Source organism: Equus asinus, chromosome 12, assembly GCF_041296235.1.
Source record: "Equus asinus isolate D_3611 breed Donkey chromosome 12, EquAss-T2T_v2, whole genome shotgun sequence".
Classification (NCBI taxonomy): Eukaryota; Metazoa; Chordata; class Mammalia; order Perissodactyla; family Equidae; genus Equus; species Equus asinus.
This window is the reverse complement of record NC_091801.1, coordinates 42,227,259-42,243,992: the sequence shown is the minus strand read 5'-3', so window position 1 is coordinate 42,243,992 and position 16,734 is coordinate 42,227,259. Positions and strand designations below refer to the sequence as shown.

Sequence of the window (16,734 nt, the reverse complement as noted above, 5' to 3'; positions counted from 1 at the left end):
CAACTGGATGGCACACATTTAGTGACAAATTCTTAGAGGAATCCCAGCTGGAGTCCAAGAAAAAAACAAAGACTTGTCTGTCAACTCCCTGTGTTTGTGGGTTTATATTTCAGCCAAGTTTTTCACTGAGGGTTAGTTTTACTGTAGGGGTTTCATTGTGAAACACGGATCCTTCAGGGTCCCAGTACAGAGTTCCTCTTCCTGTAGGGATAGTAAAACCCAATCCTCTAGGTTCTAGAGAAGCTCCCCACCCATCCTCACATACCCATCAACTTAGGGAAGCGGTACACCAGCCTCAGCACTGGATGCTCATTGAGCTTGTTCTGAACTCCTTCTTCTTTGTGGAAAACGAGGCATTGTGCTTTCCTTTATATGACCTCAATTTTGCAGGTACAAGAATGCTTGATATAATTTGTCTTGCATATCCAGGCGTTTACAGTGGAAGGTTTTTCAGATTAGCTACTCATGCACAGTGCCATGCCTTATTTTATTTTTTGTTATGAACAAAAAATGGTGCCTTTAGAAAACATAGATAAGCATGTGGAAAAGATACAAAATTTCCATAAACCAGACGTCTATATATTACATTTTGAAGAGTTTGATCGATAGATTTTCAATCTTTTTTACTATGTATTTGTTCAAATCATGATAAATATTTTTATTTTACCAAAATTAAGTAATATCAGACACAGTGCCTTCTAACTCTTTTTACTTAAAGATACTTCATGGCTATATTGTCCATGTTATTAAACACAACATTTATTAAATACTCATAACTTTTATTGCCTCTATTTTGTACTATTGGATTACTTCAAATATTTTCTGTTAGTCTTCTAATATTGGATGGTTATGTTTCAAATATTTCAAAATTAAAAGCAGATTTGTGATGATTATCTAAATATTTTCTGATGTGTGGTCTATGTTTTGGCTTATGGTACCTGCTTGATTTCTCTCCAAGGGGAGGTGGTTTTGTATTTTAATTAGGCATGCATCTTCATTATGCACATCAATTTATATAGAACTATTTTAACCCACCACCGAACTTGATTGTCACGGTAGATGTGCTGCTTTAGTCAACTGGAAACAGAGTAGCTAAATCCCAGATACTCTGGAGTTGGACTGTCCAACACAGTAGCCATTAGCCACATTTGGCTATTGAACACTTGAAATGCAGATAGTCTGAATTGAGATATGCTGTAAAAGCCGGATTTTGAAAACTTAGTACAAAAAAAGAAGATCAAATATCTCATTACTAAGTGTACACTACGTACATATTGAAATGACAATACTTGGAAATATTGGCTTAACTAAAACAAATCATTAAAATTAATTTCACCCGTTTAGTCTTACTTTTATTTTTAGTGCTTAGGGGACTGCTGAAGGGCCAGATGGTGAATGGGAAGTTCCTTTTGATGGCCAAAGTACACAACTTTATTCCAAGTGGAGACAAAGGTTGGGGTTACAAGCTGAACAGGTGAAATCCAGTCACATTCGTCTCTCCATCTGACGTTGGGAATGGATCCACAGAATGGAGATGATGGTTTCACCCAAGTATTTTCACAATTAGGAGCTCCCTTATGAGATAAATGCATATCTAGCCAGGAAAATAGTCCATTTTTATTCTGGTCTCACGGATATGTACAGGAGAAGAAATTAATAGTAAAATGGTGTGTTCATACATTGTTGTAGACTTTCAAAATACATTTTTAAAACAACAATTTAATGAAACACATTTATAGCACTTTTTCCATTCTTGAAACTTCCAAAAGTGACTTTTTTCAGATTGAAAACAAAAATGAATTTGCCTCAACTTTTGTTATATTGTTACTAATGAGATCAGAGTGAAAATTATGTCTTAGAAACATAATATCTTAAACATAATAATGATAATCTTGAACATAATAAAGATAATATTAAACAGTTGTCTTAAATTTACCAAATAAATAGTTGTGCTATTATAAGATAATACTATTCCTATTGTTTCTCTCTTTCAGGATCATATATGTAACTTCAAAATTAAATCATCCCTTTTAATTCTCTTTTCCACGGCCCAATATTTTCTCACAGGACACAATGTGTTATCATCATCTACCCTAAGTCTATCCTATTGCATTAGTAAGAAAAACCAACTTAACAGCAGCAGCAACGGATCGACGAGTATCTAAAAGCTACGGTGCCTGGCAGCACATTGTGAAACCCTCTGTCATGTGCATTATGGGTACATCAGCCCTTTATGTTCTCACAGAAACATCTTTATATCTACAAGTTTTTGCTGCAACTATCTACTTTTGTTTTCTAGCGTAGTACCATTCAAACTGCAATACCTGTTTTCACTCCATTTTCCAGAATGCCTAGGTACAGTTTTTGAAAGCACATTTTAAAAAATGTACATTGAAAACTTCTATTATGATCTTTTTTTGAAGTAGTGCACCTTTTCTCAAGTATTTTTAATTATTTTATATTTATAAAAATATATTTTGTAAATATCAAGTACCCTATAAAATATATGTATATTATGTTATTTAAATAGAACCTAGAATACTTGACATTCAACAAATATATACTGAACGAATAACTTTTTTGATGACTTTGGCAGTCCTTAGTGGTTGGCTAATCAATTTCCATCCCCAAGGATGTTCTGCCTCTCCCATCTACCAACTGTAGAGGCAGGCATAGTTAAGTCTCAGTGCGTCAACCTCATTGCCCTTAGAGGGAATCAAATGACACAGCTATGGATAATAAGATGTATATGAAAGTCTGCAAGGGGTGGGCATGAGAAAACTTTTGCTTCCTTATGAACAGGGCAGCTATAGCTTGAACCATTCTCCCCGCTGCTTCCTGCCCTTTAAGGTTATTCTTACTGAAGCCATGGTGATCATCTTAGGGTCTTGGGGAGAGGCCCTGAGAATTGCAGATACAGAAACTGCAAGATTATTGAACTGCTGTGGCTATTACCATCACTACCAATTCTTCTTAGGTGATAAAAAATAAGAAAAAAACTCTAATTTGTTTAAGCCATTGCTAGGCAGAGTTTCCTTGATAATGACTATGATAATAAATAAGACAATGACCAAGATGAAAGTATTATTGAGAGCCAGGTTGTAGACATCACTCAAACACAGTGACCGCACCAATTCTTTGTTTTATCGCATTGCCTCCTTTTCCAGTCCTCTTTTCCAACTCTGCTTTCTTGGAAGGGAATTCATGAGCTGTAATACTTGAGGACATTCTCCTCTGTAGGTTTCAGGATTTTCTTATCTGCCATATTCACCACTCGTCCAGGAGCAAGACCAAAGAAAATCTGCCTTGGGTCCTTTCGAGTAGTAAGCACTTTGAAGAGTTCATCTTTAGTAACGTCAGGTAAAATATAACCATACTTCTGGGCGAGTTCAAGTCTTCCTTCAGGAAATTTGGCCGGATCCGCCAGGTCACCACGATTCTTTGCATCAGTATAATATGGCACCAGTGCTTCAGGTGGAAGCATTCGTTTTGGAATGGGTTGTCCACGCAGAAAGAATGGAACAGGTTTGCAGAGAATTTCTAAAACAATTTTTAAATTAAAAAAAGAGAAATGCAAATGTTGACTATTTTATTTACATGATGATTTTCTTTTAATAACGGTATTTTATAATCATTAATTTTTAAATATGACCAAGATGAGAACTTAATTCCAAGAACTTTTTTAATTAAATAAGCTTGTTTTAAGTAAACAAATGGAAATGCTTAATTTTCAAAAGTTTGTATCTTGAAAGTCAGAGTTACTCCTGGGTTACCAACCATTAGTGAGTTTCTAGACATAGGTAACATTGTATTTAAGCCCTGTGTTCAAAAACAAAAACAAAACCTTTTTACGACCTACTGGCTGAGGTCTATCAGAGGACAGAGCCCCACCAGCCACAGCACTAATAAGAAATCCTGAAACAGAAAACAGAGGTGTCGAAAGGGCAAGTCAAACAGCCATGAGGACTTTTACAATCCTCACATGCAGCCAGCATGAGACAAAGAGGGAGAGAAGAAAATGACTGCAGAGCAAGCTTACCCAGACTTCTGGGATCACAGAAGGCTGTAGTAACGACACCACCACTCTCTTCGATTGCAGCAATGGCTAGTTCCGAAGCCAACTGTACTTCAATATTAACTTTCGCCTTAAAGGTATCAGCACCGTGTAACACGTCAAAATAGTCTGTGAGTAGATAGCTTGGCTACAAGTAAATTAACTATGGCAAGCTTCCTTTTTACACTGTGTTTTCTCCTCCAAAATGCCCACAATGTAACAGCAATTCTACTTCAAAGACTTCTGCTTTGAGGTCCTATCAAATAACATCAAATTCTTTTACATTTTCTAGGCCCCCTTCTTTTACCAATTTTCCTTCCCTGTGAGCAGAGATGACTATATTTTCACTTGATGTATTTCGTAGACACCAATATAAGCACCCATTCCCAGTACTTCGGTAATAGTTGGCTGTTTAACCCTCCTAACAACCCTATGACAGAATTATTGCTAAACCAACTTCACAGATGGGGAAACTGAAGCACAGAAAGGTTAAATAACTTGCCCAAAATCACAAAGCTAGGATTCTAACCCAGACAGTCCAGCCACAGTATGTGTTCTTAACCACAACATTACGCTGTAGGATACAGATCATGACTTATCTTCCTATCGATCAATAAGCAAGAGGCCAAGAGAAGGTTAAAGAGGGGGACGAGTGGGCTAGAATCAGCGAAAGAATAAAATATCTGAGCTTTGGAGGGGTCACCCTCTCTAGGAAAAAAGTGAGCAAAGGACAACAGAAATTCACTTTGCATTCGTTATTGACTTTATTACAGCCTCTAAACTGACAGAAAATAAGTTTACCTTTCCCTACCATGGTCAACACTGAAAAATGTAGTCCTGAACTTTTTTAAGTTCTACTTTTGATCACTTTAGTTAGGATGTGCTATATTTTAATTTCAAAACAGATTCTGACAAAAATAAAAAGATGGCATCATTACCATTCTTTATGTAGTGATAAGAATTTTTTCCTATTTTGGTGTGGTTGAAACAAGCTGGCTCCCAATCAAGTTCCTTTTATTAATTATGAACCTTTAATATATTTAAAAAATATTCCATCAATTCTAAGATACACTTTTTCCATCTATGATACCGACCTGCATTTTAATAATTATGGTACGTTTGACTCAATAAAGTAAGGTCTTGCCATATTATTTGTGATTTTTCTTTTTTCTGCTGAGGAAGATTCACCCTGAGCTAACATCTGTTGCCAGTCTTTCTCTATTTTGTCTGCGGGTTGCTGCCAGAGCATGGCCGTCGACGAGTGGTGTGGGTCTGTACCCAGGAACTGAACCCAGGCCACAGAAGGGGAGGGCGCCAAACTTAACCACTAGGCCACAGGGCCAGCCCCTATAATTTGTGCTTTTTTAATTACTATTCCATAGATTGCTTGACCACTCCCCATCCTTGGACATTGGGGTTAGTTTCAGTATTTTAAGTATTATAAAAGCATTTTTAGGAATGTCTTTCTATCAGTTAGGTTTATTTTGTTTTTCCTTGAAAACATATCTTTCCAAATTGGTAATTTTATGCTGAAGGATCAGAAAGTCTTATTATCCACTATTTACTACAAATCTGAAATCAATTTACAGAGCTGTAAACGATGTGGAACTGTACTTACACAACCACTGCCCTGGTGTCGTTTTCAGGATTAGTTTTGTTAGTTTAATAGACACATACCTGTGAGTTGCTGGGATGCGCAGTTTAACAGCTGAAGAGGTCACGGATTTTTCCATGTCAATTTACATGTGCATTCCCTTATACACCCAGAGTAGGATACTGAGACTTAATCGCATATTTGGTAATCTATCTTCAAATCATCTTATTTGAAAATCCTTTATCCATAAGGTTTACTTTTTCAAAGGAATCTAAAAGGTTTTTCCGTAAACATATGCCTCCCTCTAGTGGACACTAAGTTACTCACACAGTTACATTACTGACAACAAGAAGGAGGAGTAGTTACTTAACAACACGTTTATTTGCTTATGAAATTCCTGGCCAACTTCTATAAATAGAAAAGTCCTTTACTGCGATTAGAATTGGATTTGATCCCTTTCCTCCATAAATACTGAGTTATTATCATGAGCCAATATTTCCAATATTGCAAACATAGGAATGAATCACAGTACCTGCTCTCAAAGAACTTACATCACACTGAGGAAGACAATGAAAAATAAATGCATTACTTAGTAATAAATGTCAGGTGTTCATATATTCAAAGAAAAAAATACTTCGGGCAGAGTAATGCAGACAGAGTACGACTGTGGGGGAAGCGGGTGGGGGCTGAGTGTTCCTTTATAAAAGAAAATCAAAAAAGACCTTTCTGATATTATCAGATCTGAACAGAGAACCAAAGGGAGGGAGGGAACAAGCTGAACGGACACACGGGAGAAGAGCATTCCCGGACCATGGGAACAGAGGCCCCTCAACGTCATCATGCTGGCTTTCTAAAACCACAACTGAGTATAAACACAATCACCACTATGTAATGGTTATAACAATTCAAAAGGGATAAAAACAAAGGAGGCAGAGTATAGATTATATGAAAATCAGAAATAGCCTCCTATCTAACTCCAAAAATACTAATCCAGACTTACCTCCTCTACCAGCTGGACACCATAATCCCTTTTATATGGCTGGATGGTCACACCTCTCCCATTGACAAGCTGGGTTAAGTCAATAGGCTGAGTAGGATCAACTCGACCCAAATCAATAAGATACTGCAGCCTGTTGAGACTCAAAGGCTGATACTGGCGTCTGAAGCTACAAAACAAGAAAGTAACAGTTGGAAAACTCAACTCTCTTCCTCTAAGTTCTCCAAATCAACTTAAAAGTTTTGTTCTCTATTTTCCTCCAACAATTTAGATGGTAACAAAATAAGACCCTCCTGACTACAACAGAAACGTTATACTGCTTGATTTTTGGTAATGAAACAAAACCAGTATTTCCTTTATTTTGCTAAAAATAATTTGCCTCTTAAGCATTTTACTTCACTCATTTACACAAATCAACAAACAAATTTGGGGAAAATTTAACCCACTATCTGAATTATGCATTAATGGAACTCAAAGTAACCATGGTAGTTGTCATTTATTGGGTAATCACAATGAGCCAGGTTTTTATATATATTATTGCTAAGCCTCTAAACAACCAGGAGAGCAGGCATCATTATCTCCATTTTGCAGGCTCAATGTCTGGGCTTTTTTCCCTACTATTCCAAACTAATGGCACGACTAAAGATACTTCAGAGGAACAGGGGCAAAAGTTTGCTTCAAAGTGACTATCAATTTCTACCAAGCTATTTTTTAGGTGATTCTCAGCGAAAAACAGGGCTTTCTACTTTAAAAAGCAGAACAACCTACCTATGTCCTTCATTAAACCCGTATTTTGGGATTCGTATGTAAAATGGAGTCTGGCCTCCCTCAAAGCCCAGTCGGGGCCGGGTTCCTCTCTGTCGTTCTCCTTTATCTGTCGCCTCTGCCACATCTTCTACCTCTTCTCCGCCCCCTCGGTCGTCTTTCCTAAAGGAAAGAACAAAGTTTTATGATCTACAGATGCCTTTTTATAAACTGTATCTCATCTTTCCGCTGTATATTTTTTGTTACACCATTTATTCATCCAACCAACCAGTACTAGCTAACACTACCTTGTGCCAAGCACTGTCCTAGCCGCTCTAGCGTCCAAACACTCTAAATCAGCATCTTTGCCTCTGAAGATGTACCTAATTCTTGCAACCAAAGTGCAAGCTGTGTTTCAAAGGCAAACTTCCAAGGATGGGATGGGGATAAGGATTCTACAACAGGCTCGAACGGAAAAAAACCTAGAGTTAAACATCCACAACAAACAAAGCTTACATGATAGTTAAGAAATTTTATTTTGGAATTGTAAATATGTCATTGCTACCCATATATTATTTTATTTAAAGATTAATTTTTAATAAAGAAAACATTTTTCTTAATTTACTTCCTGTCACTTCACGAAGGCAACGGACTGATTTTCAAAATTACAGTACGCCACCTAACAGCTTTTCTGGCTGTATTTAGTGATTTGAAGAGACATCTAACGGAATAAATCAATTCAACTCTTTCCCATGAAGCTATACTGGAAAAGTCCTTCATTTTAATTCCAATTTTGAACGGGACAATCATTTTGCAGTGCGACTTCGCTCCTACGCCCTAGCATAGTTATGCTTTTAAGTATAAACCGTATTACGAGTTGAGACCACGCGAGAAGATTTTCCTCTGCAGTTAAGGAGAACAGGGACTCAGAAACCCTACCTCCATCCCAATACCCTCTGGAATAAGCAGTCCCCGGAAAGCGCGGGCAGTGCAGGGCCGCTTCCATCGCCCCGTGCGCCAGCGCTTGCCCGCAACGCCACCAGCCACTTACCAGTTTCCTGGAGCCCGGATTCGGCTTTAAGTTGGCCAGGCTAACCCGGGGCAGGGTCCGGAGCAGGTCCCGAGCCCTGGACCCACGTGGTCTGGGACGCTGCTTTACGGCTGCGGCCCCGCCCCTGTCGCAATGCCGCGAGCGCGCCAGCGCCCTGGACTCCGGCAGCGGCCTCGCAAGCTTTAGAAGATTGACATGTCGGTGTTGCTCTGCCTTTTTTTTTTTTGGTAAATTCGCTGCGGATGTCTTCATGGTTTGAGAGATCGTGGCTTGAGCCCGGGCTTGAACGTCCGGTGTTCTCTTCCGCCACAGCAAACGCGCACTGCAAACGCTGCAGTCTGCGATCCTCAAGAGGCAGTGTCTTCTCTGACCGCGCTGTGGAGAATGAGATAACCTGAGCGCAGAATTACTAATTTTGAATTTGGCTAATTAAACACAGTGAGATTAAACAATACTCAGAGTCCAGCTAGTAAAATGCCTGGCTAATACTAACCTGTGTAATGAAATTCAACCTACGCACTCCCATCAGTGTGCTTCTACGTGTACTGCACTGACCCACCGAGTCGCTGAGATAACGAACTTCACTGAGCTGCTGCTCGTGATGACAGGTGCCATAGGAGCGCTTGGCACGTGTCATCGCTGTGCTGTCAGCCTTATTCGATCAATCGCTTGTGGAGGTAGATGCTACTACCTTTTACGGACCGGGACGGTAAGGGTTGGCAAGGTCGGGTAGCTTAACCAAGGTCTCACAACAAGCGGCAGAGCCAGGACTCACACTTACACTGCCTCCTAGTAGAACAGCAGTGTTTCGTAGGATATAAAATTGAATATCTGTAGCATAGAATACATAACATTATTTTCAAGCTAAAAAATAGCTTCCCTATTTTTGTCTTAAGTGAATGTGGTATAGAAGACAAGGTTCCTTTCTTTTTCTTTCTCTTACTCTTTTTATATTTCACTTGTCTCGCTGGGGAGTTGTTCTTTCTGGTTCCTCTTAGTGATCACAAATAGTGAAGGAGAGAAATTTTTGGAGGGGAGCTACTTCTATGTTTAATTAAACCCTTTTCAACTTATTTTAAAACAAGTATAAAATACTACAGAAAGAAAAATTTGCATTCATGCTTTATTTAAGCAATATTTATGAGCAAGACACTGAAACTTGTTACTGAAAAATATACGTGGATGAAGTCAAACAAGATCTTGCTCCCACGTTGTTTGAAATCTAGTAGGACAGACTTTCCCAAATGGAGTATTTTATAAAAGTTAAAAAAAAAAAGTACGTCTCTTGTGGACCTAATAATGCAAATTCAAGAAAAATACAGATATATGAGTTCTATAAAACAATGTGAAGATAAAGTCCAGACTCTATTTAGAAGTACAAAATACTGAAAAAAAAAAAGCTAGTTCCTGCCTTTAAGAGGTTTTACTTCAATATATTTCATAATCTTTTCTTTAGAATTTTCATACTTCTGAGAGGAAAATTACAAAATATGTTGCAAAACGTGCCCTAATCTACAGAAATATATACAATTTTTTTCTCTACCTAGAAAATCGTTTGCATTAAGTAATGAACTTTCGGATGAGTGTTAACACCAATAATGTTTCTCATGGAAAAAATGTGTATTGAATAGATGAGATACAGGAAATAAAAAACAATGTGCTGCATTTCTTGCAAGTAGATGCTCTTTGTTGTGTAGGTTATATAATGTTATTGGTGAACATCCGTTAATAATAGTGGAAATAATTGTTTGTAGTTAACTGTAGGCCGTTTGTTTATCCCATATCCAACATGTTGATGAAGCATATAAAACTGTCAAAATAATTTAATGAGTTTCATCTGTGTTTTAAGAATGTAGGTTAAGGTGTGTGGTGAATAAGTCATCAACCCTTACCTGAAGCCTATAGTTTTACAGCATCATTGTCATTGCATGATAATACTTATTAAGCACCCACCTGCTGGGGGTGTTGTGCTACACTCTGTTTAAATGATGTTAATGAGACCTTGCCATAAGAAAACATCTCAACGAGAGATTTAAAGTCCATCCTAATTCCAGTCCCAGTTGATAGTGACTACTGAATCATTATGTAAAAAGAATAAAACAAGCCCTGTAAAGATGGTGTAATTTGAAGTTCCTTGGGAAGGCCTCTTTCTCACACACTCCCAAATAATTTTCCCCTACCTATCCCAGTGCCTTAACAGTCTGCCAACAGAGATGAATTCTTTTGAGCTCATTATTTAGAGTTAAAATTCTCAAGGTGGGTAGAGAATGAGAGAGGGGGATGAAAATAAAAGGGGATAAATTTATCACATGAGGTACTTGGTATGAACCATAATACTAATACACCGTGAAGTGAAGCATCTGATCAATTTAACCCTCTGTTTCTGAGATTAAAAAACAAAAACATGCATATAAAACTCTCCCATCTAATCTCCCTAAATGAGATCACACATTAAATAATATTTGGCAGGGATGGGAACAGGAGGAGGAAGGGAATTTCAGTTATTAGATTATTACTGATCTTTACCATGAGCCAAAACCAAATCATTTTTATTTTTTATTTATTTATTTATTTTTTAAATTTAAGTGCAAAAGCATTGAAGAGCTTTACTACAAATTACAACCTAGAAACACGTTAACTGAACAATTAAAATTCATACAATCAGATTTAGATATATAACACCACAAAGTAGGAAGAGAATTACAGTACATTTACAACACAAGACAGATACATGAATTCATTAGAAAATACTGTAATAAATAATTCATGAATTATAGAGCAATTGATTTATGCATAAATATAACTAATTGCCTAACAATCAGTTTATATTAACAAAATCTGTCAAAATCAAGGCAGCCAGAGTTTTACTAAATTACTGCGACAATGGAAATACTGCCATTAAAAAACAAATACAAGTATTTGTACTGTAAACAACTAAAAAAATCAGTCTCACTAAAGTTAGTATACAATATAAAATTATCATTAGCTACCAGAAATGGTTTAAACAACTTTACTGAGCAGGAGTTTTCTAAAAACAGAGGCACTGTTTTTCCTTTGCCTTCTTTTTTTTTCTTTTTTTAAAATATAAAATACTTGAGGAACATTCAAATAAGTACAAAGCACATAATGGTTGCTTTCACCTTCATTAAAAGTCTGCTGAAACTGGATTTTTCAGAAAATAATTAATAAGTAATAACTGGTAACTAAATTTATAAAGTACTTTGAAAGTTTAACATAGAGAATATCTTAATGGAATCACTGGGGGGGAAGAGGAACCCATAAATTTCCCTGCCTTTCCAAGTTTGTATAATCAAAAGGGAACTCAATAACTAGAAACATTTTGTTTCTTTTAAAAGTTAGGAGTTCATCATTACCTACAAACTATCAAAAAATATTTAATTTACTATTTCTGACCAAAAATAAATAATACAAGTACTAAAACGCTGCAAATTAACTATAATATTACCTATAAAACTACTGAGCACTGTGAAGTCAATAGCAAAATGATCCCTGATTTTATGAATCCTGTCAAGTTTTTGGTCAGGTCATCTTTTAAATGATATAAAAGTGTTCTGTAAGTATCCCTTTACTATAAACTTCTCAATCAATTTATTAATGTAAATATAGTGTGAGGAATAAAAAAGCTCAATACAATATAAATATTATGTAATGCCTTCAAGCCCCCAAATTTTTGCAAGTAAAATTCTGTATAAAGAGGTCAATAAAATTGTGTTGAAACATTAACTTTGCTTTTCACTGGGGGCGCGGGGGGCGGGGAGGGGAAATATATTAAATCATCCAAGTTCTGGCCCCCACAAAATATGGCTGAATTCTTTAAAAAGAAAGATGACCCTGACATCTGCTGTTTTGCAATCTATTATGTATACTTTCTTGGGGGAATAAAAAAGAGCGAGAGGATTCATACCCTAGCATGCAGGTAACATTAATTGCTGAAGAGGGTTCAGTATGGATCGAAGAGACCAAATATCTACTTGGTTGTGTATTTTCCTCTCTTCAGTTTCCTTATACATATGTAAGCAGTTTTTCAATGTAATAGCTGAAAATCTCTTTAGTATTACATGTATATGTGATTATTAGATACACACAAACACAAGTGTAAAAACACAAGTATTTGACAAGGTGCACTTATTTTTTAAATTCAGCTTTAAGTATTCCTTTTGGACTTAGGAAAACTGGCTTAGAAAAATGATCAGAACCTGACTTTTAACAGAGCAAAGGGGCACTCGGAGAAGTGTGAACATATGAAGCAAATCCCCAATCTTTATATGGAGGCACATGCTTTATAACATTTTACCACTAAAACGGCATACTCCATAAATCCAACATGGATACTCTGAACCACATTTTAAAACTGCTATATAAAAATTACTGGTCTCTTTTATGAGGCTAGTAAAAGTTAAAATGCACTGCCCAGCTTCTAACTGCCCAATTAGTAGAGTTTACATTACTGAAAGTTCAAAACAGCTTCAGTGTTAAATATTTGTAAATCCATTTAAGACCCTGAACAAACTGCAAATTTGGTTATTACCAAAATGATAATGTATCGCCCACCAAAATGAAATCTGTAATTCATTTTGATAAACTGAAAATGTTTTGAAATGTCACAGCAGGAAATACATTAAAGTTACACTGAGGTTTTTCAATAGTAGGAGTCTATCACAATCCTTAAAATTTAAAGTAGTCATAACATCAACTAACCAGCACATTTAAACCAAAATGATCATTCTCAAGCTTTGTCTGTGCACATTATAAACATGCTCTAAGTTGCATTGCAACTTTCTTTTCTAATCTTACGCATGAGCTTATTTTTCAAATGAAAAACAAAATTAAATTATTTTAATAATTAAATTTAAATTACTTTTTGTTCTTAGTATTCCATCTTATGTTAAAGGATTTTATAGCTCCTGGGGTTAACAATGTGTCAGTTTTTTTCAAAAAGTGTATACCTTATAAACCCCAACTTCCTGCTAAAACAACTATTAAATGATAAATATTAAATTTCATTATACATATCATTTAAGGTTTTCTTGTCTATTCCTGGTGGATGCACTTGAGTGCATTTCATATTCATATTCTATATTCATAGAATGCACTGTAGTGTCCTAATACTGTATATATTAATTTTTCTTAGTATGGAGATAGCTGCGTATTTAAACTCTGATTGGTTGTTTGACGTACTTACAGTAACGGTAAGTATGTTAGGTAAAAATGTTTAAAAACTATTAATAGCATATTTCCATTATAAGATGGTTTAACTGAATGGCTGGGGTGGTCTTTCACCTATAAAAATGTTTCACTTGACAATTACTTGTTTTCCCACAACGCTTTATGCTATTGACTACTAAAGAAAACCTCAATCTTTTTCACCTATTTATACAAGGATTAAATACAAACTATCAGAATTAAGTAAGCAACTATATAATTCTGTCCACAGTGAAAACCCTGAATAAAACTTTTTTTCAAAAGGCATGTAAGTGGTTTTTGAACTGCAAACTTTCATGTCTCCTGTCAGAGTGAGCATCTGTAATTCCCACGTGTGTGTATACAGACACACAAACACACACCTGTGCACACACACACACACAAACACACGCACATACACACGTACAAACACTTTCCTAACAAGTAATCTACACAGGCTTGCTGCTGTTTTTGCAGCTGCCAGTCCCTGAATCTGTCATACTATATAACCCAGTGTCTGGTACTCGGAGTTTCTTCGGAGGAGGAGTCTTCAGTGTTCCAGATCTTTCTTCTACCTTGTATTCTAAAGTGCCCTGAGGTACCCCATAAATTCCTTGTGCTTTGGAAGCACTCATTTTTCCACTCATTACCATTGCAATAGCCTCTTCCATTATTTCATGATCATACTGCCGATAACGGCCACGGTTTTTCCTGGGCTGCTTATTATCTTTTCGATCCAATCCATCTTCAGTATTTTCAGAGGTTCCATCAACTGTTCCATTTTTAGAATTAAGACACAAAGGAGAGAGGTCCCCGGGTAGAAAGTAAGAGTCAACAGTTGAGTGAGTTACGGGCCCAGAACATTCTATTTTCTTCTGTTTAGGGAGTATATTTTTCAGTTTTTGGAGAGCTGATCCTTCTAGGACTGGAGAGGTTTTGGAAACTTGATACATAACATCCAGCAGACCAGGACCATCAGGTTGTGGTTTTGAAACAGAACTTACTCGTAGTTGAGGAATTTTTAACTGTACAGTAGGATGTGAAGTTTCATATTGTAGGCTTTCATTTTTTTCTTTAAATTGAGCAACCATCTTCTGTAGAGTTAACTGATGGAGGTAACTGGAAGCTGTTGGGAATCTTAATCCTGAGGTTTCAAGTAGATTGAGTTTACTTTTTTCTGTGCGCTCTGCTTGAGCTCTTGCCCACAGGGCTACTTTTTGCAGCACTGCACAAGTTTCTTCACTGTCTTTATATGAGTAACTATCATTGAAATCTTGAGTTTTGTTTTTAAAAGATGCAGGCTTCCCTGCTGGTAAGGCTTCTAAGTGGAGAAGTAAAGTTTTTTGAGGTATGCCTGCTTTATTTCTGTCCAGTGCTCCAGACTGAATGTCTTTCAAAGCTTTTGAGAGCAAACCATCTGCAAACTCAGCACTTCTTTCCACATAGTCCTCTCTGTTTCTCTGTAGTCTCCCAGCCATTGAATTTTCAGAAGGATCGCATATGGACGACTCTTCAGATTTTATGCTGGTTTTCTTTGTAGAGAGATCTAACACTCCATCCCCTTGCTGAGTATTTTGTTCTTGCATTCGATTCACAGTGAGGTCTAAGGGGCCTTCCTGTTCTTCCTGAAGGGAGTTTTCTGCTTGATTCATTTGAATACTTTTACATATTAGACTTGGTCCAATTGAACCATTTCTATTCTCTTGAATTTTACCACTTTTTGAAATATACTCAATTGCAAACTGACGTATCATCTTTTTCATTAATTCCTGAGCAACTAGGGGAATGTTAGGATCACAGTTCTGAGGAAGGTCTTTCTTTCGAAAGAGTGCATTTAGGTAATTTTCTGCTTGGCATTCAGTCTTTTCAGTGTTGGACTGGCCCTGAGATGACAGTTCCTCTGTTGGTGTTGACTATGAAGAATCAAGAGATGGTAGACAATCCTTCAAATAAACTCAGGTCTCTTCGTAGCCGTGGTCCATAAAGCCCTTCTAAAATACTCTCAAAACCTACACAGTGCATGAGACGGTGGCGCCAAGAGTCGAGTTCCCGCCGGCATCCTCTCCTCTCCGCCGCGCACCGAGGGCTCCGGCACCGGGCGGCGAGGGCAGCGGCCACTCTCTCTCTTCCCTTGTCCATCCGCGTCCCGCGTCCCGTGTCCCGCGCCCTCATTTACATACGAGCGGCGCAGGCACGAGGCAGGGGCGCGAGCCCCGGAGCGCCAAAAACAAATCATTTTAAGAATGAGACCAAGAATAGACTCATTTTGTAATGATCAAAGTTGAGGAGCAGAAAACAACCAGAGATGTGCGGGAGGAAGCCAGGGGCAGGAGGGCAGTGAATCCCTTTGATACTGGGAGAAAACCAATTCCGAGAGAGCCAATCAGAGGGCACGGGAAGGGGCTGGAAATAAATGTCACCTCGACAAAACCTACCCAGTTGTATCAAAGCTTGGCCCTGACTTCAAGGCCTTCATTCACAGCTAAATAGTTTCTGTTTTAATTTTATTAAAGTATACTAACGCATACATTTGTTATGAAAAAAATCAAGTCATACAAAATAATAATGAGGAACAAAAGTTCTCCACAGGTAATTACTTTTCACTTTTTTTTTTTATTTCTTCCGGGGACTGCCTCCATATTTATAAATTAAAGGATCTCAATCACTAATTGTTTTATCAACTTTTGACATTGTGGATTCACTTATCTTATGACAGGTGAGGATTTAGATTAAATTTAAACTATTTCCTCTTAGTATTTTAGTTATTTTATGATAAACCGTATAATTTAAATAAGGTAAGTACTTCAAACATCTGTTTTTTGGATTTTCAACTGTCAAAATTATACATTAGCTCCTCACTCTGTGCGAGATGAAGATACTCACACACCTAACCTCTCACACTTCTTTGCTCCTTCTACTTGCCAACTTCTGTTAGCTATATATTTTCTTTAACATTGTTATAGATTATAATGTACTTATACACTTTAAGTGATCATTTAGGGTAAATAAGAAGCTACAACAATTACTGTATTTGCTCTCTCTAGAACACTTTTCATTATTGCCCTCTTTCCTGGCCACAAAGAACTGGCTTT

The 16,734-nt window shown here is 37.1% G+C and overlaps 1 protein-coding gene and 1 pseudogene across 1 annotated transcript in view; both read right to left on the bottom strand.

The window, feature by feature from the left end:
• Nucleotides 1–468: 468 nt before the first annotated feature.
• Nucleotides 469–16,734, bottom strand: part of LOC123283954 (large ribosomal subunit protein uL15m-like) — a 68,522-nt gene continuing 52,256 nt past the window's right edge. Inside the window, 6 exon segments of the mRNA XM_070480914.1 lie at nucleotides 469–3,540; nucleotides 4,040–4,183; nucleotides 6,645–6,814; nucleotides 7,414–7,523; nucleotides 7,525–7,572; nucleotides 8,441–8,834. Coding sequence (XP_070337015.1) covers nucleotides 3,203–3,540; nucleotides 4,040–4,183; nucleotides 6,645–6,814; nucleotides 7,414–7,523; nucleotides 7,525–7,572; nucleotides 8,441–8,834 — 1,204 coding nt within the window. The 3' untranslated portion in view covers nucleotides 469–3,202.
• LOC123283950 (ligand-dependent nuclear receptor corepressor-like protein pseudogene) overlaps nucleotides 10,011–16,734 on the bottom strand; it is a 55,415-nt pseudogene continuing 48,691 nt past the window's right edge.